The following is a 25366-nucleotide window of genomic DNA, read 5'->3' as shown; positions in this document are numbered from 1 at the left end:
CCAGAGGCTGGATGGCTCAGAGACCTAGGATAAAACCAAACACAAGTGGAGAAAAAAAATAAGTCAACATAATGATGCCTAATGATATTTTGCTATACTCATGGATTGGTGCCTAGCCCAATAGTTATCAGAGAGGCTTCATCTAGTAACTGATAGAAACAGATGCAGAGACCCACAGCCAAACACTAGGCAGAGCTCAGGGAATCCTGCTGAAGAGAGGAAGAATTGTACGAGCCAAATAGGTCAAGGGCACCACAAGAAAACCCACAGAGTCAACTAACCTGGGCTCATAGGACCTCACAGTCTGAACCGACAACCAGGGAGACTGCATGGAACTGATCTAGGCCCTCTACATATATGTGGCAGTTGTGTAACCTGGTCTACTTGTAAGACTCCTAACAGTGGAGCAGGGGCTGCCCCTAATGCTTTTGCTGGCTCTTGGGAACCTATTCCTCATACTAGGTTGCCTTGCCCATCCTTAATACAAGGGGAGGAGCTCAGTCCTACCACAACTTGATGTGCCATGTTTTGTTGATATCTATGGGAGGCCTGCCCCTTTCTGAACACGAACAGAGGAGGAGTGGGTGGGTGGGGGAGCATGCAGAGGGGAGGTAAGGGAAGGAGGTGGGAGGAGAGGAGGGAGGGGAAACTGCAGTCGTGATGTAAAATAAATAAATAAATAAATTTAATTAATTTTAAAAAAAAGAATCACACGGCAGCATTTCACATTTCTGAAGAACCAAGAAAATGGTTGACAAGCATCACTGAGCCCCACCAATCATCTGGCTCCACAGCCATTTCTTCAGTCCAGTGTGCATAGAGCTGAACTTGAACTGCAGTAACAGTGACTTCCAATGTCACAGAGCAGAATTCAGTGACAGTGAGTGTCTCCCACTTTTCCTTTAAAAGAGAAAAGATTTCATAAGAATTTTAATAGCACTAAACAACAAAGTTTTCAGCATTACATTTAAATTAACTCCTTCAGAATGTCATACACGAATATATTGTATTTTGACCATATGCCCCTTCATTTCTCCAAAACCCTCTCTGATTTCACACTCAGCCATCCAAAATTGGTGTATTTTTTTTTTAAAATGACATACCTAGGCCAAGATTTCACTCTCATATGCTCATGGGTGTGGGGCCACCCACTAAGTTTTGCTCAATATATCCAGCATCAGCACCCTAAAGAGAACTGACTCTCCTGTAGAAGCCATCAACTGTCAACAGCTTCTCAGTTAGGGGAGGGGCCAGTGGGCACCTTTCCCTTCCATGCGAGAAGACTGACTGGCTTGACCTCAGAGTTCTTTAGTGCCTCAGGACTCTCATGCCCAGAAGACACTGTTTCAATCCTCCCTGACCTCTGGAATTTAAAATCTTTACACATCCTCTTCTAGAAACATCTCTGAGACGTAGAGGAAGGTGTACTATAACTCTCACATATATGCCTGAGAACTCCACAGACACTATCTACATTATGACTGTTTCCAATGTTAACACAGCTCCCTGGGATAAGAAACTTCTCTGATGAGGTCTGTGAGCTCACCAACCTCTGAGTGCAGAGATGTCAATTCAGAGGGCAGTTGGATATGACCACTGTGCACAGTAATTGTGGTAAGGTCACCCTGGGGAATCTGTGAGTTTGCCAGCCACGGCTCTTCTCCAGATTTACAGAACGGGGCATGTTTCGCCTCCTTCAGCAAATCCTACCGGCGTGCGCCACCACAACCGGCGACACGGACCTACTCGAAGCTGCCCAGCGATGACGCGGGACACAAGGCCCCCTCACACCGCACGTCCACACGCCGCCACACCTGCTGCGTGCCAATGTCTGCACAGAGCCTTTCACAGGTTCCCACTCCCCGTGTCCCTGCTCCACTCGCGGACTCACTTGCCCGGACTCCGGCGCGCGGCCGACCCCTGGCCGTCGGGCCGGGAACTGACACTCACTGCAGACCAGAGCCCCCGCCTACCCACTGGCTGCCCCACCCCCTCACAAGCCAGCCTGCTGGCCCCGACTCTGACGCTGACCTCTCTTCACTCGGCTCCTAAAACCCCTCTCTTTCGAAAGCCCTCCTCCCGCCCCAACCCTCTGCCACCCAGCCCACGCGCCGATCGCCTGTCTCTACTCCCTGCTCCTCCCGCCCCTGCCCTGACGCCGTCCAGAATCGCTTGGTAGCCAACCTTCTGGGAATGATCAGAAGCAGCACCGGCCCCCGCAGCGACCCTGCTGCACAGCGTGCGTGGCCCTTCCTCATTGGGAACTGAGGGACAGCGAGACCCAAACCTCAAACTCTCAACTGTTGCTGGGCTTCTCCTCCACCGCTCCTCCGCCCTCCCCGAGCTCAAGCTCTCCCTGACAGTTCTCCACACCTTCCCCAGAGAGCCCGGGGGCTCAGCAGACGCACCCGTCCCCACCTATAGGTTTCCTGGCCACCCGTGGGTTCGGGATCGCCACGCGTCAGAGAGTGGCTGCATGGGTGCTGGGAGGTGATGGGGGTGGGCGGGGCGTGAGGGCATGCCCTGGACCTGGACTCCAGCCTGTTAGGAACAGCCAGGTGAGCAAGCAGCGGGGGACACCCAATGGAGGACGCTGCTCCCTCTCCCACACTTCCCTTCCCACAGTTCCTCCCGGAGGACTCTCTCCCCTTAGATGTCCCCAGGAAAGCATGAGGTGTGCGGTAAGGGCTTTGGAGGGCAAGGCCCAAGCCCCCAAGCACAAGTCAGGGACTTTCACCATCGAGATCCAAGTGGGTCAGGACTTCCAGTCATTAGCACATTATTGAAGAAATAAGACCATCCCCTCCCCCACTTCTCTCTCTTTCAATACAGGGTTTTTCTTATTGTGTAAGTTTGGCTGGCCTGAAACTTGTTATGTAAACCTGGCCCGCCTTGCCTTCACAGAGATCCACCCGCATCTGCTTCCTGAGTGCTGGGATTAAAGGCATGGACCAGCATACCAAGATCACTCTCCATCTTTTTAAAGGCAAGAAGTTCAGCATCGAACTTGCTACATAGGCAAGAATGTCTGTACGTCTGATCCTCCTGCCTTCACCTACCAACTTATAGGATTACAGGCATGTGTCGCAACACATCTAGTATTATAAAGTGCTAAAGAGGGATCCCAGGACCTCATGCATATTAGGCGACCACTACCAACTGAGCCACATCACTTCCTGTTCTTTGCCCAGGCCTTGAGGTGAGCAGCTTGCTCCGCTGACTGCTCCTTGCCGTGACATCCTCCCATAACTGACTGTTATGTGAAATCTCCCGCTCTATCAGGCAAAACAACACTTTCTATTTATAAGCTAGCTATCTCCGGTGTTTTTATGATAAAAAGATAATGACTACAACATCATACTTCTCTCAATCTTTTTATAGCATTCCCCCTTAACCTGTGGTGGTTGTGGAGTCTCTTGATTTCCATTAGAACATAGATAAAATAGAGACTTGTTTGGCTTATAGAAATATATATATATACATATATATACATATATGTATATAGGTATAATATGGAAGCGGGCTATCTGAAATACAACACTAAGCTAAAAGGAAAGTAAATGCTTTTTAAAAATTCACTGGTTTAGATCATATTTCTATACTGCTAAATCTTCCACATATATTCACAGAAAGAATTCATATTTCAGCCCCGGCGGTGGTGGCACACGCCTTTAATCCCAGCACTCGGGAGGCAGAGTCAGGTGGATCTCTGTGAGTTCGAGGCCAGCCTGGTCTACAGAGTGAGATCCAGGACCAGCACCAAAACTACCTAGAGAAACCCTGTCTCAAAACAACAACAACAACAACAACAACAAATCATATTTCAAGATATGGGGACAAGGGCTTTCAAGGTGTGCCTCTTTTCACTCCATGCACCCCTGGAACCCTGCATACAGAGGTCACATCTCAGGGCCTCATTTTGACATTTTCCGTACATCTTCGTCATTCTGAGCTCTTTCCTTAAACTCTTTATTGAGAAACTGCTGAAATGCAGCAAATGTTGAACACCTGTAGTCACCGCGATGAAAAAGAACATCCTCAGTGTGGCTCTTCCCTGTCTCGGTGGCCGACCTAAAATCTCCAGAGCAGCACAGAACTGCTCAGACAGAAGCCTCAGATCCCCAGCACTGGGGGAGGGGAGCTGGCGCTGCAGAGCAGCAGAGAGGAGCAGGATGGCAGGTTCGGGGTCAAGTCATGTGTGAGACATGGCTGCCTCTCCCGACCTGTCTTCTCTCTTTTCTGACATTAGAACTGTTCTCATTTGCTGTCAGTGCTGTATCTCAGACTGAAAAATCATTTTCCCAAGGCCAAGAGCCTGAAATGTCACCTCCTACAGAGGTACACCAGGGAGTACAGACAGCGCCTGGCAGACAAGGTTGGTGTGAAGAGCAGAAAGACAGGAGGAGTGTATGACAGGCTACTCGGCCTGTGCCCTGGGACTGCGCTGTGGTCACCAGTGGAGTCTGTGATTTTAACGGACTAGTTCATTTTGGGGGAGTAAAGGCCAGTGACTCAAAACAGTCAATCTCCAGTGGTGATGTGGAGAATTCTCACATCAGCTTATGGGCCCAAGAGGGTGACTTGAGGACAGACATCTGTGAACTTCCTGCTGTATCTACAGTAAGAGACCTGACCACAGCGAACTTTCTCACCAGAGCATAGGTGTTTCAGATGTCGGGTGTGAGAAATTTAGATCCTGTGCTTGTCCCTAAAGTTTTTTGTAGCCATTCACCTTCCCAGTGGTGTGCAGTGGGTCTTGTTGGGGAGAGTCAGTTTTGGCTCATGGAGATGAGTCCAGGGCTCTGCAGTGCTCCGGTTTGGGGCCAGAATGTACACTGGAGTCACACACACACTGTTATTGGGTTGTTCTGTATGCAAGTGTTGATGGTCTGCAGAGGGCTGAGCTGCTCTATTCCAAATATTTCTCCTTTTTTAAAGATTTATTTATGTGCATTGGTGTTTTGGCCACATGTGTGTCAGTGTGAAGGTGCCATATTCACTGGAGTTGGAGTTGCAGACAGTTGTGAGCTGCCATGTGGGTGCTGGGAATTGAACTTGAGTCCTCTTAAAGAGCAGCCAGTGCTCTTAACTGCTGAACCATCTCCCCAGCCCCCAAACATTTCTAAAGCACCAAGTGAAGGGAGTCTATTACTTGGCATTTTGTGTTGTTTAAAATGTCACTGAATTCGGGTGATCTTGAGAAACAAAATGGAGGCTTTATTTTCAGTTCAGATTCACTAGAGACTGCCGATCAGCGGGTGTAACATTTACTCTCAGCCTTGCCTGGGATACAGAATATACAATGTCGGCAAAGCTACAGAATGGAACTGTGGATGACAGGTTATCAGATACAGACAATGAAGGTGCATCAAGACTTCAGGAAAGAGTAAAGTGCAGGTCTGAGAGATCCTCAGGCCATAAAGTGCTTGTCAGGCAAGCACAAGGACCTGAGCTCTAGGCCCTGAACCCAAGCATTAATAATAATAAAATAATAATGATCCTACTACTACTATTAATAAATAATAATATTAATAATATTAATATTAATAATAATAATAATAATAATAATAATAATAATAATTCCAGACAGGGTAGTGTATGCTTGCAACCCCAGCTCTGGAAAAGCAGAGACAGCCAGCCTGGCCAATGGTGTGAGTTTCCAGACCAATGAAGCACACTTTTTTGGAAAAGAAAAAGGTAGGCTACACCTGAAGATCAGCACCAAAAGTTGATGGCTAACATTCACGCTTACTTGCAAACACATTCGCATGCATGCATATGTCAACACCACAGACACACACACACACACACACACACACACACACACACACGCACACGCACGCACGCGCGCGCGCGCACACACACACACACACGCTCACACACACACACACACGCTCACACACACACACACACACGCTCACACACACACACACACACACACACACACACACACATGCACACACACGCTCACGCACGCACGTACACGGTCCTGAGAAGAGTGAGACCTGTTACTGAAGACAGCTATAGAGTAGCTCAGTAAGGAACTAGCAGATGTGTTTCATGGCTCCAGGGGTATCCAGGGAGCATGGATTCTGAGCTGGAAAGTCAGACCAGAAAAGAACTACAGTTTGAACATCTCCATGCTGACAAGGCTTTTTCTTCTAAGATGTGGAGTATCAACCTAAATCCTTTTCTTTTCTATAGGAGGAGGAGGAAGGGGTGCAGAATGTTGCCTTCTGACAAGAAATCCAAAACCTTCTACAAAATCTAGCTGAACAATTGACCAACTGGGCTAGGGGTTGCTGAAGCAAAAAATCTCTGGGAGGAGGTGGGTCCTGCTGAATCATGGTCATCTACAAAGGCTGAAGTCTCTTCTGTAGGAACCACACCTAGCAAAACACTGCTGATGTGACCTTGAGGAAGCCTCTGATGAGTTAGCCCCCAGACATCGACATCAGCCCCTCAGCCCGGGGAAAGTGTGATGCTGACAAGGCCAGGTTAGTCACCACAGGTTCCTGACTTGGAAAAAGACTTGTGTAGAAGTGGTCCCCATTGTGTCTGGGTCAGCCACACAGGAGTGAGACTGGAGCTCACTGGTCAGCTGAGGCAGTGCTGGTGGACAGGTGTCTGGAGTCTGGAGCACTGAACACCATAGAGAATGCTGTGTCCCCTTGTCCACGTCCTCAGGCTTTTGTGCCATGGATCCGCTGACTCTGCTGTGGGGACAGAACCTCGTGTGATGAGTACTTTATTTGTGTGTCCTGCTGCCCTGACTGGCTTGTAAAAGTGGTGTTTAACTTACGCCAGGTCAGTTTTCTGAAAACTTGTTGGAAGTCAGATCCTCACCTTTTAAGAGATCTGAAGCATTCCATGAACTAGAGGTCAATGGCTGCACTTCCTAGAAAATTTTAAAATGGTTAGTACCACATGCAAAACAGTGGCTGACTTTTTAAAAAGGTCACCGAATCATCATGCCCTGGAGTGCTGCTGATCTGTTAGCAGCATGGTCAACCTGAGCAGTGTGCCTGGCAGGCTACTTGGTCATTCATAAAATCTAGTGACCTGTCTTCAAATACCTGTAAGAAAGGAAGGAGGGCTGTGTTGTGGAATAGTACTTTAACTACATAAAGATGTGTTACATTTATGTTGCAGAATATTACTTTAACTATGTAAAGGTGTATTGCATTTGTTTATGCTGCATTTGTTTATGTAGAATGTGGTGGTGTTTTATCTTGCTTGCCTAAGGCAAGGTCATGGAGGAACTTCTGGAATCTGGATTTCCCAGCTTAGCATGGTAGCTAAATTCCTATGTAAGGCCTTGAAGGAACCTGAGGATGAACCATTAGCTGGAACCCCAGAGACTGACACAGGCTATAAACCTCCTAAAACAAGCATATCCCTGCACCCTAGTGTTGGCAACCCTGACTCTACTAAACCCTTTCTAGCACTGGGAGTTTATTATTTTAATTTATTTTTATTTTATGTGTGTGAGTTGTCAGGTCCAAGGGAAACTCCATGTCCCCAAATACCGGAAGGGACATATGGCTCTCTGCAGAGCTGGAGTTACGGTGAAAAAGCAGTAAGCACTCTTAACCACCGAGTCACCACTACAATACCGTAAGACACATTTTCTGCATTAAAATGATGAAAATGGAGTCCAAGTCAAGTAGTCTCTGATGCTGTGCCCTACACAAGCACTGGAAAAGGACCAGCCTGGTGTTCGTGTGCACCCAACAATAATCATCCGTGAAACACAGAGCACTAAAGACAAGAAGAAGTGCTGAGTTTTATTATGAAAAATCCAGGGGAGTCTGTTTCAGAGAGTAACAAGGATTTGTTAAGGTAATAACGGGGGAGATACAGTCACAAACACAGACCCAAGTAAACAGCCGTCGTCCATTCTGCCGGGGAGCAAATGGATCCAGGTGTCTGAATCCACCCTAAGAAGTGTGGCTCTGCATGGGCGAGACAGTGTGCAGCTTGACCTGCTTAAGGGGCTCCTTGGCAGTGGGATCAGGATCCTTCCCTGGTGCATGTGCGGGCTCTTTGGAGCCCAGTGCCTATGGTGGGACACCTCACTCAGCCCTGGTGCAGGGGGAGGGGCTTGGACCTGCCTCAACTGCATGTCAGGCTCTGCTTACTCCCCATGGGAGGCCTTGCCTTGTAAGAGGTGGGAATGGGGGATGTATTGGGGGGAGGCTGGGGGATGGGAGGAGAGAGGAGAGGGGGATTTGTGGTTGGTATGTAAAAGTGAATAGAAAATTTAATGAAAAAAAAAAGTGATCACATACGGGGATCAGAAGCCATGCCCTAAGACTTATACCTCAAAGCTAATTGGTGGAATGAATTTCCACTACAGATTTCTCACACCATAATGGATGAGGTACTATCACTTGACAGACAAGGCCCACTGAGCTTTAACAGTGACATGAACAGCATCACACAGCTACCCACCACTGAGCTGCCCATAAAGGAGACATGAATGGCGCCACCTACACTGGAATTATCGTTCTGCTATACTCTCCTACGCTTACATTTTTAATCAGCAATATTATTTTCAAAAGATAGTAGTCCAAATAGAGAACTGTCAAAAGTTGAAGAAAAGGGCGCATTATAGGCTGAAGATGTGGATTAGTGTGAAGAGTGCATATCTAGTGTTCACAACACCCTGGTTTGATCCCCAGTGACACATAAAACTAGTGTGAGTGAGTGCTGGAGTCAGGAGACTCAGGATTCAAGGGCACCTCTTGCTTCATCACAAATTCAAGGATAAGCTGGGGTATGTGATACACTTGTTGAGACAGAAGAGACAGACAGAGACACATACACAGAAACAAAGAGGAAGGAGTGTGTATTGAAGAGGGAGTGATGAGGCACACCTGTGATCCCAGCCACTCGGGAAGCCGAGGCACATGGCCTCAAATTTAACACCACCATGCGCTACATAGTACCAGGCCAGGCAGAGCTACAAAGACCCTGTCTCAAAACAACAAAAAGCTCATTTAACAATGCCATTTTATTCCCAACATAGTAAACATATTGCAATGATTTGCAGGGGGGTTAATGCCAGTAAAATTGATCAAGGTGGCCTTTGCTCCCGAGTGCAGGGCCATCCTCCTCAGCTTCTGAGAGGCACCTCGTCTCGTGCTGCAGAGAGGTGAGACATCCAGGTGACCCACAGTGCTAACAAAGCTGGGATCACCTTGTCAGCCCACTAACTGGAATCTGCTCAGCAGTAATAAGAGTCTCCAAATCTTGGCTTGCTGGGCTCTGCCAACCATAGAGCATCCAGAGAGGACCACCCCAGTGTTCTCAGCAGCATCACCCTGTCTCATTCTCCTAGGTCTTGCTGACTAGGATGCTCCTGCACAGGTCAAGTTTTCCTAAAAGCTACCTGGTTCTGTAAGTAACTTTGTGCTTCTTTATCACTATTTTTACTTCAGTATGTGTGCAGATCACTCACACATTATATGTTTACACTTGTGTGCTTGTGCATGTGTGTCCTTGAATACATACACGTGTATGCTCAAACTTGTAGGTATGTAGCACATGTATTCCCTCAAATGTCAATTCACAGATGCTGTACACATTGTGGTTTGGACACAGGCTTTCTCAAGGCCAGCAAGATTGATGCACCTGCATCAAATGGAGGCGGTGGTGGTACATGCCTTTGACTCCAGTACTTGGGAGGCAGAGGCAGATCTCTGTTAGTTCAAGGCCAGCCTGGTTCACAGAGCCAGGGCCAAACAGAGAAACCCTGTCTTGGAAAAAACAAACAAACAAACCCAATACATAAATCACAACAGCAAAACAAAACAAAAAAGGAGATACACCTGTCTTCATCTCCAAGTGCTGGGGTGACAAGCTTCAGCAAGCCTGCTCGTCCTTTTTCTTGCATTCTGGGGAACGAATTCCTATCTCACGAAAGAAGCAGGTAATGTAAAAACAGACAGTCACTGTCCCGGTCCTCTTATGCTTCTGAAATCACCCAGAGTGTCGACTTCACACTCTTGACTCACTGCCCAGTCGTCTAGCCTTATAAACAACAGAGCCAGGAACAGCAGTGTGTGTCTATGCAATTTCTTCAAGGCCATCTCGTGGTCAGCAGAGCTATGAAAAGTATTTGTTCCTTTACTGTGATAATGGGGAAAAGGAATGAAAGAAGGAAGGACAAAATCACGTTAGATGGGTATAGCGGTGCAAGCCTACCCCCACCCCACCCACAAACCCACCCAACCACCCCAGTGGTTGGCACCAGGTGAAGCAGGACCTCTACCAACCAGGTGCACTAACACGGAACTGGTATAGAAGTGCCACAAGGGGGCAGCACAACACCAGAGTTTCTGACAGGTTGCAGGGCCAGCAGCCTTCCTGCCTTTCCTATTGGCACAGATGGGGGTCTCCATGCTCTCCAAACCTTCCTCCTGACTGCCCCCCACAGGATCAACAGGGAGCACTACTTACACAGCTCCCCAGTGCCTCCCACAGGGCCAGCATGAAGTACTTGTTGAACAGCTCTTCAGTGCTGTGCACAGGGGATGAACTCAATGCTGAGGCCAGTTCCAGATGGAGTCACAGGGAAAAAAATTACTGCACTGCACATCTAGATGCCCGACTTTCTTCTCTCTATCAGAAAGGTCTTCTGATTCACACAGAATATGTGGTTGTTATGGGCTGCCATGTCACTGTTTAGATTTGGGTATTAAGATTTGGGGATAGGGGTTGTTTACTTTTAAAATAGAGTGTCATTCCTCCTAGACTGACCTCCAACTCTGACTTCCATGTTGGAAGATGACCTTAACTGCCTGATCCTCTTGTCTCCACCCTCGAATACTGGGATTCTCAGCATGCTCCACCTGGTTTTATTTTATGCTGGACAAGAACCCAGGGCCAAGAACCAGTGTGCATGCAAGGCACACGGAACACTAGTCCTGTTGTTCACTTTCTGTTTTAGAAAGAGAGAGAATCTCACAGTGCCACCAAGGCTAGACTACTGCTCCTTATATAGCCCAGGCTGGCCTTGAATTTATGGCTAGTCTCCTGATTAAGCCTCCAGAGTCCTGGGATTATAGGCATACACCTTCACCCTGGCTCTGGCATCTAGTCTTAAGAAAAATGCACAAACTCCCTAGAACTGGCTAAATGTGAGGGGTATGAGATCTCCCGAGGGGCGAGGGATGTTCTGTATGTCAAATATGTTGCTCTGATTGGTTAGTAAATAAAACACTGATTGGCCAGTAGACAGGAAGGATAGGCGGGACTAACAGAGAAGAGAATTCTGGGAAGTGGAAGGCTGAGTCAGAGAGACCTGCCAGCCACAGCCATGACAAGCAAGATATAAGGTACCAGTAAGCCACAAGCCACATGGCAAAGTAAAGATTAATAGAAATGGGCTAAATATAAGAGTAAGAGCTAGACAATGATAGGCCTGAGCTAATGGCCAAGCAGTTTAAATAATGTAAGAGTCTGTGTGTTTATTTTATAAGTGGGTTCCGGGACTGGCAGGACTTAGAGGGAGCTGGAGAGAAATTCTCCAGCTACACAGTGGGGGTGAGGCTCCCTCTCATAGGGTCATCAGCTGCAGGTCTGGACATGGGCTGGTTGAGGCTTGTGCCTTCCATCCTGTCCCACGGAGCTGCATAGAGAGTTAGATGAGACCAACTTGAGGGCCGCTAGTCAGAACATCCTTCAAAGCTGCCCGGCTACACAGGTGGCAGTCCAGGGACTGCTGTATACTGACCTGAGTGTCCTTGAGAGGGCATGGGACTGGGACAGCCTCCTTTCCCTCCCTCCTGCCCAGATCACAGCTCACCAGCTTCAGAAGAAGAGCGGCATCCGGATACAGCTCAGCTTGTGGTACTTCAAAAGACTCTCAATAAAAAGACTAGGTCAGCTAGAAAGGTTAAAAGAAAAAGAGAGAGAAAAAGTTCAGGGTCAACGGTGTAGCTCTGTAATTCCATCAGGAGGTCTTCTCAGCTACATAGTGAGTCCCAGGCTAGCCTGAGCTACAGGTGTGACTCAGTTGGGACAGCTCTTGTCCCCAGGACCAAATAAACCAGGCTTGGTGAGGAATTCCTGTAGTCCCTACATTTGGTAGGTAGAGGCAAAAGGATTAAAAGTTCAAGGTTGGGCTGGAGAGATGGCTCAGGGGTTAGGAGCACTGGCTGCTCTTCCAGAGGACCTGAGTTCAATTCCCAGCACCCACATGGCAGCTCACAACTGTCTGTAACTCCAGTTCCAGCAGATCTGACACCTTCACACCAATGTGCATAAAAAAAAATATATAAAAAAGTTCAAGGTCATCCACCGCTACATAGATAATTTAAAAAACAAAACCCCTCAAACACACTAAGACCAGGTGCACACCTGTATCCCTTCCAATCAGTTGGCTGAGGGCAGGAGGGTCTCCAGTCCTTGGCAGCCTGGACTACAGACAGAAAACCAGAGTCAAAACAAGAGGAGAGAAAAAAAATGAGAGGATTCCTCATTAGAGGGGACTGGTAGTTATGCCACCGTGGGGTTTAAGAGTCATGTGCTTTGGCAAAGAAAAGAAAAGGCCATGAGTATAAGGAATAGACAGTAGTGAGGGGTATGGGTAAGGACAGGGTGGAGAACTCTGCATATTGTGTGTGTGTTTGTGCATGATGCATGCGTGACCACAGGGGTGTGTGTGTGTGTGTGTGTGTGTGTGTGTGTGTGTGTGTGTGTGTGTCTGTCTGTCTGTCTGTCTGTCTGTCTATTCTATTCTAAACCTATGAGCACACATGTAGACAAGGAATATTCATCAAATGCTCAAATGCTTTTGCACTTCAATTACTTTTTTGTTGTTGTTTGTTTTTTGTTTTTTTCAAAACAGGTTTTCTCTGTGTAGTTTTGGTGCCTGTCCTGGATCTTGCTCTATAGTCCAGGCTGGCCTCGAACTCACAGAGATCCACCTGGCTCTGCCTCCCAAGTGCTGGGATTAAAGGCATATGCAACCACCACCCGGCATACCTTAATTCTTTTTGTTTGTTTTTGAGACAGGGTTTCTCTGAGTTTACCTGGATGTCCTGGAGCTGGCTCTCTAGACCAGCTGTCCTTGAACTCACAGAGAACTGCCTGCCTCTGCCTCCCAGTCCTGGGATTAAAGGGTGCTCCACCACCACCGGCTTTCACCTTCATTTTCGAGACAGGGTGTCTCACTGACCTCAGGCAAGCAAGCTCCCACACTTGCCTCTCTTCAGCACCAGGCCTCAGATGACATAAGGACACGGCCACATCCTGTTTTCACACAGTCCTTCCTTTCTCTGTGGCGCTTTAGCCATCCCCCCATCTCCCCAGCCCGTGTCCAGCTCTGATAGTTCAAAATGTTCAGAATTTCCATGTTCTTTTTGAGATGGGATTCCACTCAGCCTGCAACTCACTCCTGCCTATACTGGCCTTGAGCTTTTCATACTTAACAGGGCAGAGTGGCTCAAAACTGGAATTTCAGCCTTGGGGAGTTAGAGACAAGAAGATGAGGATCCTGCTCAAGGTCATCTTTGGCTACAGAGTGGCCTGCCTGGGATATATGAGACTTTGACTAAACCACAAATGCTAACAGTGTTCCAGTGCACCTAAGAGGAACTGAGGCCGCAGGATCCTCAAGAATTTAAAGCCAGCCTGGACTACATACTGAATTCAGTTGAGCCTGAGTTATAGGGTAATACTCTGTGGGAACACTAAAACCAGCAGATGGAAACAGTTTGTAGCAATACTATTTCTATTGACCAAAGTAGACAGAACCAAATGTCAGAAAATAAAATGGAAGTGTGCGTGTGATACCTTAATACACCTGTCAGGGAATGAAAGCCAATTTCCATCTTTGGTTGTAGGTGGAATGTGTTCCCTTAGCATGCTTCTGTGAGACTGTTATTAAGGTGGGTTATTCAAGGTTTTATGTGTGGTTTTTTTGGTTGGTTGGTTTTAATTTCATATATCTATTTCAATCAATTGCAATTTTTATTTCATGTTTGCATTTTGGGTTTGCTGTTTATAGCGATCTTCAGTGTTCAGTGATTCTCTGGGGGTCCAGTTTAAGACAGAACAGCTGACCTGCCTGGAAGTTGTTCATGTAGAAGAGAGACAGAGAGAGAGAGAGAGACAGAGACAGAGACAGAGACAGAGACAGATACTCACCAGTGGCTTTATATTCCAGGGGGCAGGTGAACAATACAGTTGTCTTAGGGGGATCACAATGTGAGAGGCCAGATCTCCCTCCCAGACTGGCCAGAGTTGCCTGAGAAGTCCTCCTCTGTTTCGTCTGAGCAGATCCAGTGGCTGAGGCCAGCAAAGGATCCCGTGGAATGTACTTTCCCAGAGTTGCTGTCGGTGGGTTGGGAAGCATGGGGTTCTGGGGTGCTCTTCCCATCCCAGAGTAGAATAAGATTCTCTTTCTTTCTCAGATTGAGCACAAAAAAAAATTTCTGTCCTAAGAGTTTAGTGTTGCTCAGAGGACCAAGCAGATAAGATAGATGTGTTCTCATAGTGCTGGAACACTACCAAGACACACAGAAGCCATCCCAGCATAATTATCATCACAGGACCCTTGTTTTCATGTCACATTAGTGGAGACACAGACAGATGTACCATCCACATCAGTCACACAGACTTTTCCGGGTCTCATGCTGTGGCATGTTGGCACCGTCTAAGGAGAAAGAACATATGAGCTGAGGCCTTACCAATGTGACTGTGGGATGGAGAGGGGAGGTTTCTGGGAAGCTCACCCAAAGGATGTGCAAAAGGCTGCTTACCTGTGCAAGAACAAGTGACCTTACAGATATGCCCTCTGAGTACAGACTTGGGCTGGCACGAGGCAGGGCCCACAGCAGGTTGCTGCCCCTTCATAAGGGTTTCTGGTTCGATCCATATCACGACACCTATCACTCCCTCATGGTGTGGCACGTGGTAGTGAGTGCAGAATCCAGTTCCCAATGGGAATGGTGGCCTTGAAGGAGCAAGCATGGAGAGGCAGCAGGTGAGTAACTAGAGGGCAGAATTGATGGAGAGAGGAGATTCAGCCGGCCCTGGAGTCACTCCCCAGTAGAGATTGTCCCAAGCTTTGCTCTGAGTTGGGTCTGAGGACTCAAGCAATGTAACTTGCTGTGATGACTTTTGGGGGTTCTTGGGAAAGGTTGGCAGGAGGCTGCCCTCTAGAGGAGTCCTACAGGGCTGCTTGTAGGCCACATCCTCTACCTGGGAACCCATCTTGGGGCAGGTGAAACAGGCTGACTAGAAATACTCTCCCTGGGGAGAGAAGTCTCACCTCATGGAGAAGGCCATGTTCTCTGCCCAGAAACAGGGAGCAGAGGAGAGTCACTACCCAGAGGGCAATCTCTGATGTTTAGCCAGGTAGGGGGAGAGGGGCTATTTTTCCCCCGAGACAGCTTAGGGCCCCTTTACACCTCAGCCCTCCCCCTCTGAGCAAGACCCTGTGGAAAGCCTGTCCTTCCTGCCTGGGATTTTACCTGGAGAGATCTGCGCTGGGGTGGACAGCTCTTCCTCTGCAGGAGGGGCCTGTATCCACACTGCCTCCCAGACATCTGGCCTGGCTTCCCATGGGGCTGTCCGATTCTCAGCCAGACTGGTCCCCAACCTGTGGTTCACAAGCCATGGAGCTGGGGCTTGACCTCTTGAGGACTTCAAAGCAGAAAGACACAGGAAGGAGACTCTTAGTGGCTTTGGAACACACAGGACTTACTGTGCTGGCCCTGCAGTGCCTAAGCACCCCACTGGTCCTCCATGGGATCTTTGCCTCCTTTGGCCTTGCCCCACCTCCTGCTCTCCCTGCTCTCATCAGTATCTCTGCTGTCCACTTGTAGCTCAAAAAGCCTGAGGTCACACTTGAGGGGATTCTCTGGGATTGGTCTCTCTGAAGTGACAGGTTGTTAGGTTCACAAGTGTGCACGAGTGGGCACAGGCATCATTTATCACAAGGGACAGGAGGAGAAGCACAAATAAAATGAAGTAAGTGCACCCACCTGGTTCTGGGGGTGACTCCATGATCCCTTCCCTTTGGAGCCAGGTTGTTGCGGGAGGCATGGCCTCTCTCTGCAGGAAGCAGGCAGCAGCAACAGAGGTTTCTGAGGCAGTTCATGATTGTTTTCTTGACCTCCTTCCAGCTGTGACGCCTCCGGGTTCGGGAAGAAGCTGGGCCTGCATCCTGGGGCTGGCCGTGGGTGATGATCACTTCCTGGGTCATGGCCACATCCAGAATGACAGCCTCTTCCTGTGTGATGGTCTCAACCTGGGTCATGGTGGCTTCTGGGGTGATGTTTGCCTCCCGAATGATGGCCTCTACGATCATGATGTTTGCTTCCTGGGTCATGATTGCTTCCTGTGATATGGCTTCATCATGGGTCATGGTGGCTTCATGGGTGATGGCCTCATCCTGAGTCATGGTACCTTCATGGATAATGGCCTCATCCTGGGTCATGGTCCCTTCCTGGGTCATGGCCGCTTCATGGATGATGGCCTCATCCTGGGTCATGGACGTTTCCTGGGTCATGGTCCCTTCCTGGGTCTTGGTGGCTTCATGGGTGATGGCCTCATCCTGGGTCATGGTCTCTTCCTGCAATGTATCCCAAGGGGAGGAGCCTGTGGGGGTGAAATACTGAGATGCCTCCTGGGAGCTCCAGAGTTCCTCTTGGGAACTGCAGGAGATCATGTTGTCTGTGTCACTTGTACTCTCATTCTGGTGTGGCCTAGGAGAGGAGGTGTCTGGAAAGAGAGATGGCTGGACATTGGCCAAGTGACCACCGAATGACCCGATCTCAGACAGTGTGAAATACTCAGTGATTTCCAGGTTGCTGCTCGTGAGGGAATCAGCCACAAGACAGCCCAGGTAGGGTAGGTGGGGAGGGTGGGTCCTCTTTGGCTGGCAGCACAGGGCGGCAGGCATGCTGTGCCTTGTGCCACCCTGCCTGGCATTCTTCTCATCTTTCTCCTTGGTCTTCGATGGCAAGGTGAAGGTGGGGGGAGCAGGCTCGGTAGCTCTCCCCAAGGACACAGGGAAAGTGTGAAGATCTGCCAGGTTGAGGTCAAGGCCTGGCTGCATTGCTCTCGCGGGTTTCTCCTGGTGATGGTAGCAGTCTCCCCCAGGTAACTGGTGCTGTAGAATTAGGTAAGTGGCCATCACCTGGTTGTATTTTTGGTCTCTCAGAGACTCAATGATTTCTTCAGATTTATACCCCATGACTGTCATGGCCTTGACAATGCTAGGGCTTGGGGTACCTGGGAGAGACTGGGTAGAAGTAGGTGGTAAATGTGCCTTGCTGCTCTTGACCATGGGATGCCTCATGATTTGGCCTATGGTGAGCCTCCTGTAGGGGTTTATAATCAGCAGTTTGAGGATGAGATCTCGAATATCAACGGAAACATGCTGAGGCACCCTGAAGTCTGCAGTGAGGATCTGCTGTTTCACCCCCACAGAAGAGTAATCATTGAAGGGAAAGCGTCCAGTCACCATGAAGAAGAGGAGCACACCTAAACTCCAAATATCAGTGGCACAACCATCATATGCCTCCTTTCCAAAGAGTTCTGGGGCACAGTAGTGTAAAGTGCCACAGAAATGACCAAGTTTCTGCCCAGGGATGACCTTAGTAGAGAGGCCAAAGTCACACAGCTTCGCATTACCCCTGTGGTCGAGGAGGATGTTATTGGCCTTTATGTCTCTGTGGATGATAAGGTTATCATGGCAATACTTCAGGGCATGCACTATCTGGGTAAACAGCCTTCGAGCCTCGCTCTCCTCTAAGGCCCCCAGTTCCAGGACGTGATGCAGCAGGTCTCCCTCTGATGCATGCTCCATCACCAGGTAGGTGGTCTCTCTGGTCTGGACCACATGAAACAATTTAATGATGTTAGGATGGGCAAGGGATTTCATGATGCTGATTTCACTTTTGATAAGTGAGGCATACTTCTTCTTGTTTCTAAGAATTTTTACCGCCACACAGGATACGGTGGGGATATGAAAGGCCAGTTTGACCTCTGAAAAATGTCCTTGGCCCAGGGTCATCATCATCTTATAGTCAGCAGTGAAGGTCTCCTCAGCAGAGCAGTGGGCCTCCCTGCCCTGCTCCATGGTTGGGTCCTCGTTGATACAGCTAGAACCAAGCCCTCAATGGGGATTTTTAAACAGTCCAAATCAGGCCCAGACTGTTTATCAATACAAATTCCTACATCCAAAAGGAAAAGAAAGTCAGAGATACTTCAGACAACCTAACAGGGACTCAATGCTCAGGAAGAGAAGAAAGCACCTTCCAAAGCAGCAGACAGCAGAATAAAACACAGATTGGGTTGTTAGGAATCAGCCAGAAACAGAGAATAAAACAAGGGGTCACAGAAGCTAAGAGCCACTTCTTGGGAAGGAAAATCATCCTCTTACCTGAACTCAACACTCACTGAGAGAGAAGGCACTAATAAAATCAGGTGCAAGAACAGTTGATATGACAACAGACACCCCCTAACCCAGAGTGCCCGGGTGGGGAGATGGCTCAGGAGTTCAGAAGACCTGTATGTGGTTCCCAGGACCCAGGTCAGGTGACTCACAACTGCCCTAACTCCAACTCTAAGAGATCCTACACCTCTGGCCTCTGAGGGTATCCATACATTTGTGTGCATGTGCCCATGTGGGCACACGTACACAGACACGTGAACACTCACAGGCACTATACATAACTTAAAATAGTGATAAAAGTCTTTTTGTATTATTTCTTTTCTATGACCTAGAAGGTCAGAAGAGGTCATCAGATCCCCTAAAAGTGGACTTTCAGGCAGTTATGGTGTGTCATGGGAGTGCTGGGAGGCAAACCTAGGTCTTCTGTAAGAACAGTACATGATGGGCCATCTCTCCAACTACCCTCCCCCCAAATTAATCTGTTTTTAAACCCATATTTATTGGAAAATGTGGATGAAATTGAGAAATTTCAACGAGATTGAAGTATTTATGAAAAACGACTCTGCACAGAAAAGCCCAGGACCAGGCATTTACTGATGAGTCATTCCAGCCCCTAAAAAACAAATGTCAGCGCGCCTCCAAACTGCACAAAATAGAAAGGACTTAACAGTTCCAAACTCATTCATGCCAAAGCCAGGGAAGGACACTATTAAGAAAAAAAGGCTGTTTCCATGATGAACATGGATGTGAAAGTCCTTCATAATAGTACTAATACTTCTCATTAAATTCCATAACACATTAATAAGGCCATACTTGATGGTTAAAACACACTCACAAGGATCCTTGCAAGGATTGCTCTGCATGCTTAGAGGACAAATGACACAATATAGAAACGGAATGAAGGGCAAGAGTGCCACAGTCAAGCCATGGGAAGCCACACAGGATGAAACTGGGGCTCTCAACAAGGACAGACTGGAGCAGATGCTTTACCTGGGAAAAGCCAGTCCTTCAAATGTGCTGCTTGTTTTCTCTCCTCTGTGGGATTTGGGAGCAGGAGGGGGTCGTCAACTTAAAAAGGGGCTACTAGGAAAGTGGAGGAGGAAGTGGGAGAAGAAAGCATAACAGCACAGGTTAATCACATGATTAATGTGATCAAAATGCATTACAGGTGTTCCTGTGATTGTCATAACTAAATCGCTTCTATGTGCCATATTCTATACCAAGAATAGGCTTGAAATAGGAGAAATAAATCAAGGAAAACATGACAAAAATACATGAAGAGGTAAAGATAAACACCCGGGGGCTGGAGAGATGATTTAGTGTTTCAGAGCACCTCCTGCTCTTTCATAGAACCCCGGGTAGGTGCCCAACAGCCACACGGTGGCTCACAATCACCTGTTACTTGAGTTTCAGCTAATCTGTCTCCCTCTTGTGACCTCCACGGGTACCAGGCTCGTGGTGCACAGACATACATGGAGACAAAATACTCACACCCATAAAATAAAAATATCAAAATATTCTACCTCAGTAAACATAGCCTAAAAATGAATAAAAACTGGTGGGCAGTGGTGGCACATGCCTTTATTCCCAGCACTCAAGAGGCAAAGGCAGGCAGATCTCTGAGTTCAAGGCCAGTCTGGTTTACAGAGTGAGTTCCAGGAAGGCTAGAGCTACACACAGAAACCCTGTCTTGAATTACCCCATACACACCAAAAAGAATAGAAAGTCAAATAGAAGATAATAAAGAACATGAAAAAGTAAGTGCAAAAATAAAGCAATAGACAAATTCACTGAGAACAAGAAACCAAATAAAGTCAACAGACTTGGAGAGAAACTCACAGTGTCGGGGTCCAACAGCTCCCGAAAGTCCAAGTCAACTCTTTCTTTCTCCAGTGCCGAACACCACCTCTCTCCAACCAACCGACAGCTCCTGCACTGTGAGGACAGGAGGCAGCCTCAGCCAGAGCTGTGAGTGCACAAGTGTCTGTCATTGTGACATCACAGCAAGAAATGGACCAATGAGGGCTCGGCACAGCTCACTGGTCTGGCCAGTGGGGCAGTAGGGCCTGAGGAGCCTGGTTACACTCAAATGGCTGTCCTCAGTGTTGCCCAGTGACCCACCTCTTCCTGCTAGCCCACGTCCCGAGACCCAAAAATTCCCCAAATGGTGTCACCTGGTGGGACCAGTGTCCAAACACTCGATTCTTGGTGGGGCATTGACACCCAAACCTTAACAAGGACCCTTCCACTTTAATAATAAAAACAAGGAGTCATAAGAATGACAATGGCTCCAGAGCATTGGCCCTGCCTCGGTTACAGACTGATAGTCTCCCCTTAGTAGGTGGATAGGGTTTTGCTCTTCATTTGGACCCTAGCCTTCGGTGACAAGTTTGTAATAACTCATCATGTCTACTCTCAAAGAATTCAACTTATTTTTCTTTAACTCAGATTGCTGGGTCCTGTAGGATGACAGCTCCTGACTACATTGGGATATTGTGAGAAAATACTGTTTTCCATGGCACCCCAGGACTTAGGACTAACATCTGTGGGGCTGAGAGAAAGTTGACACCATTTGTCTCATGGTCCCCATTGTTCCTGAGTCTTCTCACCAAAGTCCAGGATCCCAGAAGACAGTGGCCTGATATGTTCAAAATGATCAAGAACTTGTCAGCCAGAACCCTACAGACAACATGTGTAGGAGATGGAGCCCTATCCTGGCACCCTAGGCCTTCTGCTCTCAAACAAAATGCCTTAGTTTGTCCCTTATAAACAACAGAAATTGGTTGCTTGTGCATCTGGACATTGGCAAAGCAAGATCAAGATATCAATAGACTGAGTGTGTGACAGGGCTGCTTTCTAACTCTAATTGGTACTTTGTATGTATTCCCTCATGGTCAAGGAAAAGCATGAACTCAGTCTATCAAGCCCTTTTCTAAAGGCCACATGTTCTGCTGTGTGGCAGGTCTTTAGTGCTTGTGAGTCCCCAGATCTTAATACTGTTGTTTTGTGACTGATGTTTCAACAGAGACTTGGTAGGACACAGACACAGACTCACACTTATACACACACTACACACACTACACTACACTACACACACACACACACACACACACACACACACACACACACATCTCACAATTAGACATGATACAACTAGCTGTGTCCAGCCTGAGAGGAGTCCTTCAGGGCAGCTGATGTACATTATATAGGAGCTCAATGGGAAAAAACAGGAAGTGTTATGGGATATTTGGTGGCATTGAGAAACTCAGAGACTGCTAATAAAATTAACCTTGGGTCAGGGGGTGGAGCCAGTAACTAGTTGACAGGAATTAGCCTAGAGAGGAAGGAGGAGCCAGGAATATGGATAGAGAGATGTACAGGAAGGAGGAGGGAGGGACTTAGAGATTTGGGTCTTTTTGGTTTAGGACAAGTGTAGAGACACTTTTCTCCTTGGGTCTCTGGCCAAAAAGGAAGGTCTTCTGGTTGCTTCTCGACCTCTGTTATCTAGCAGGTTTAGGTTTTCTCCCCAACATATGATTCCTGAGTCCTTATTGGTAAATAGAACAATAGTCTTAGTTAAAACTTACATTTGGCGGCTGTGGCTGAGCTGGTACCAGTGGGACCAGAAATCCAGCTAGGCCTCGGGCTGTATGGTGGGGTGCTGCCTCTGGGGCCTCAGGGCACCGATGGTAGTTAAAATATCAGTAGATTCAGGTGAGGCCACTAAACTGACAGAGAAACAACCCAAGTCTCATAAAGGTGAGCACGTGCAATTATTAAAACTAGGAGAGTGGAGGCAGGAGGAATAGCATGATGTTCAAGTCGTCTTTGGCTCCACAGTGGTCTTGAGGCTAGCCTGTGCTACAGGAGACCCTGTCTCACTAAACCAAAAAGCAAAAGCAAAGAGAAGAGCAAGGGCTGCTTTTGTTTTGTACATGATCGAGGTTCCCACTGCTTCAGAAATATCGTTTGCTGTAAGACACAGGGCATGGACACAGTGAGTGTGACATCAACAACTGAGGTGGGAGGGCGGTGGGCAGCCTTTTCCATGTTCTTGAAGCGACGCTGCTGTCACCTCCCATCAGAAGTCATTGGTTTTACACATCAGATGGACCTCACAGGACCCACCCAGAACCAGCTATGTGACATGAGCCAAAGAAACTGGACGGAAGTTTCCAAGAGGTCAAGAAGAACGTTTTCTGTCAAGAAAACCTTCCCACCACCTGAAGGCATCACATGTCTACATATTCCACACTTAGGCACTGGCTAGCAACTCTAACAAACCAAATCATCACATGATGAAAAGGAGACATGGGTACCATCCAGCAATGGGCACTGAAGTCCTACTTGCCAGTTCTCTATCAGGTATTAGGTTTCTGAAAGCCACAGAGGATAGGCCCTCCCTCATCATCAACACCTGGGAAATACAGGAAGGAGACTGAAGGGCTTTGGTGTTGGTTGAAACCATGAAGGTTCTGCTACCCACCACCTCCCCCCAAAGATGGAAAGATTAAGATTGGAAGTGGTGGCACATGCCTTTAATGCCAGTACTTGGGAGGCAGAGGCAGGCAGACCTCTGTGAGATCAAGGCCAGCCTGGTCTACAGAGAGAATTCCAGGACAGCCAGGGCCACACACAGGGAAACCCTGTCTGGATAAACAAGCGAAGAAAAGATAATGAGTTTTGTTCAAGGCCAGGTTTGGGAAAACCAGGTAAAGACTGTCCTTGTCAATGAAATGTCCCCTCCTTTCCAAGGGACAGGTGTTTGGGGTGGGTCTGTGGAGTACTGGGCATGATTCCAGCACTAGGTAGTTTTGTTCCTGGACGTGTTCGTTGAGCTCTTTGGCCAGCAGAACTGATCCTTTGCTTCAAAATCATTATTGTCCCCACCCTCTGTGCGTGATAGCACACAGCGTTAGTCCTGTAATCACACCCCCACTTAAGTTAGAAAATGAAAATGACCCATTAAAGGACAGCTTCCATCAGACAGAAGGACAGAAGATGGTGGAGGGACAGGGTGTGGTAAATTCCACCAAGGAAAGTTCTTTTCTTCCTTGAAGAACAGGCTCTTTTTAGACTTTCATTGTTTCTCTTCTTGAATTCTTTTCAGCTGCCTTGTTCCATACATAACATGAAAAGAACGGAATCTCATCTCTGACCTGCTCAGAGCCATGACTTTTGACCTGCCAGCCTAAGTTAACCACCTAGGAGGAAACTTTTTCCTAAAGCACAGACACAATGGGTGCCCTTCCTTAAACACCGTCTAGCTAGGCAGTGGTGATGCATGCCTTTAATCCAGCACTAGAGAGGCAGAGCCACTCTGATTTCTGAATTTGAGGCTAACCTGGTCTACAGAATGCGTTCCAGGATACCTGTTCTACACAGTGAAATCTTGTCTTGAAAAAAAAAAAAACAAACACCCCCCCCCCAAAAAAAAATAGAAAAAAGAAAGACCATCAAATGTGGCCTCTCAGTCCTTGGACTAGGAATCCACAAAACATAGAGTGAGAGGGCCTGAAATAAAAAGGGAAGCACTGGAGACTTGGAATCAGTGGGCAGGAGTTAGTGAGATGCGAGAAATGTGTTCAAAGTTCATGGATATGTATGGAAATGTCACTGTGAGATTATTTACTCATGATGTGCAGTTAATATAAACTAATGCATGTTTTTTAATTGTGGAAAAGGGATAAATCAAAGTGAAAGTGACATAGATCAAGAAAGAATACTAGAAGGGCCCATGACTGTCATGGCAGGGAACATGGCAGCTGGCAGGCATGGAGCTAAGGCAGCAGTTAAGAGCTTACATTCTAATCTGCAGGACAGGGAGAAAGAGAGAGAGAGAGAGAGAGAGAGAGAGAGAGAGAGAGAGAGAGAGAGAGAGAAGAAGAAGAAGAAGAAGAAGAAGAAGAAGAAGAAGAAGAAGAAGAAGAAGAAGGAAAGAGAAGAGAAGAGAAGAGAAGAGAACAGAACAGAACAGAACAGAACAGAACAGAACAGAACAGAACAGAACAGAACAGATTGAGGAGCCTGGCATGTACTTTTGAAACCTTAAAGCCCATTCTCAGTGACATACCTTCTCCAACAATGCCACACCTCCTAATCCTTACTAAACAATATCTTAGAACCAAATACAAAAACTCAAACATATGAGTCCCTGATGGGCACCTGCACTCTCATCCAAATAATCATTCTTAGTATCCCAGTGAGTTGATAGTTGATAAATTGAAAATGAGCAAGAAAAAAAAGTTGCTGAGTGGTGGTGTTCCCCCTGTTTAATCCTAGCACTTGGGAGGCAGAGGCTGATGGATCTCTGAGTTCAAGGACAGTCCGGTCTACAGAATTAGTTTCAAGACAGCCAGGGCTACACAGAGACACCCTGTCTTGAAAAACAAAAACAAACAAAAAAGTCAATGAGAATTATCTATACAGCAAATCATCCTTCCCATAGCTGTAGTGGATGGAGCCATATCCCGGCATTCTGTTTTCTTCCTGATCTCCAAAAATTCCTGAGTTTGGGTAAGTTATAAAAAAAATAGAAATTTATTACTTGTGCTTTTGGAGGTTGGCAAGTCAAGATTAAGGCACCAGCAGATTGTGGGTGGAGTGAGGACTGCTTTCCCCATCTACTGTGGTTCTGTGTTGTGTCTTCCCACATGGTTAAGAGAGGAATTGAATTCAGTCCTTCAAGATCTTTTTAATGACTGCATATTCTAACTCTTCAAAAACTAGCCTCATGTGAATGTAATGTTTCCCCCCTCTAAGCTCCAAATCTCCCTCAAAAGGTCCGATTCCTATGTCTTAATGCTAACCCCAAGCATAGGGAGCCTTTCTAGTCACTGCAAGGATGTTCCTTATCTTGGGAAACCCAGCCATAAAACAACTGAGGGAATTCTTGGTCTAATAAAAGGCTGAATGGCCAATAGCTAAAGAGTAAGGATAGGCAGGTCTAAC

General features: G+C 47.4%; 1 protein-coding gene and 1 long non-coding RNA gene across 4 annotated transcripts; both read right to left on the bottom strand.

The window, feature by feature from the left end:
• Window positions 1-8998: 8998 nt before the first annotated feature.
• LOC131907104 (uncharacterized) lies at window positions 8999-16226 on the bottom strand. Of its 3 annotated transcripts, none has more exons than XR_009378288.1 (6): window positions 15999-16226; window positions 15486-15657; window positions 14772-14965; window positions 10465-11893; window positions 9834-10134; window positions 8999-9147 (listed from the first exon to the last, which is right to left on the bottom strand). It is a non-coding gene; the product is annotated as an uncharacterized LOC131907104 (long non-coding RNA). The 3 variants fall into 3 exon arrangements; XR_009378287.1 differs by having other exon boundaries at window positions 9834-11635; window positions 11741-11893; XR_009378286.1 differs by having other exon boundaries at window positions 9834-11893.
• An 875-nt stretch (window positions 16227-17101) lies between these two features.
• On the bottom strand, window positions 17102-20380 carry LOC131907103 (sperm motility kinase X-like). Its single transcript, XM_059258059.1, is given in 3 exon segments — window positions 17102-17259; window positions 17261-18194; window positions 20255-20380. Coding segments are annotated over 2 exon segments (882 nt in total). The 5' UTR covers window positions 18101-18194; window positions 20255-20380; the 3' UTR covers window positions 17102-17217.
• Between the last annotated feature and the right edge of the window lie 4986 nt (window positions 20381-25366).

The sequence above is a fragment of the Peromyscus eremicus genome, chromosome 3, assembly GCF_949786415.1.
Source record: "Peromyscus eremicus chromosome 3, PerEre_H2_v1, whole genome shotgun sequence".
Classification (NCBI taxonomy): Eukaryota; Metazoa; Chordata; class Mammalia; order Rodentia; family Cricetidae; genus Peromyscus; species Peromyscus eremicus.
Note: the sequence above shows the minus strand (reverse complement) of the source record. Positions and strands in the feature narration are given on the sequence as shown.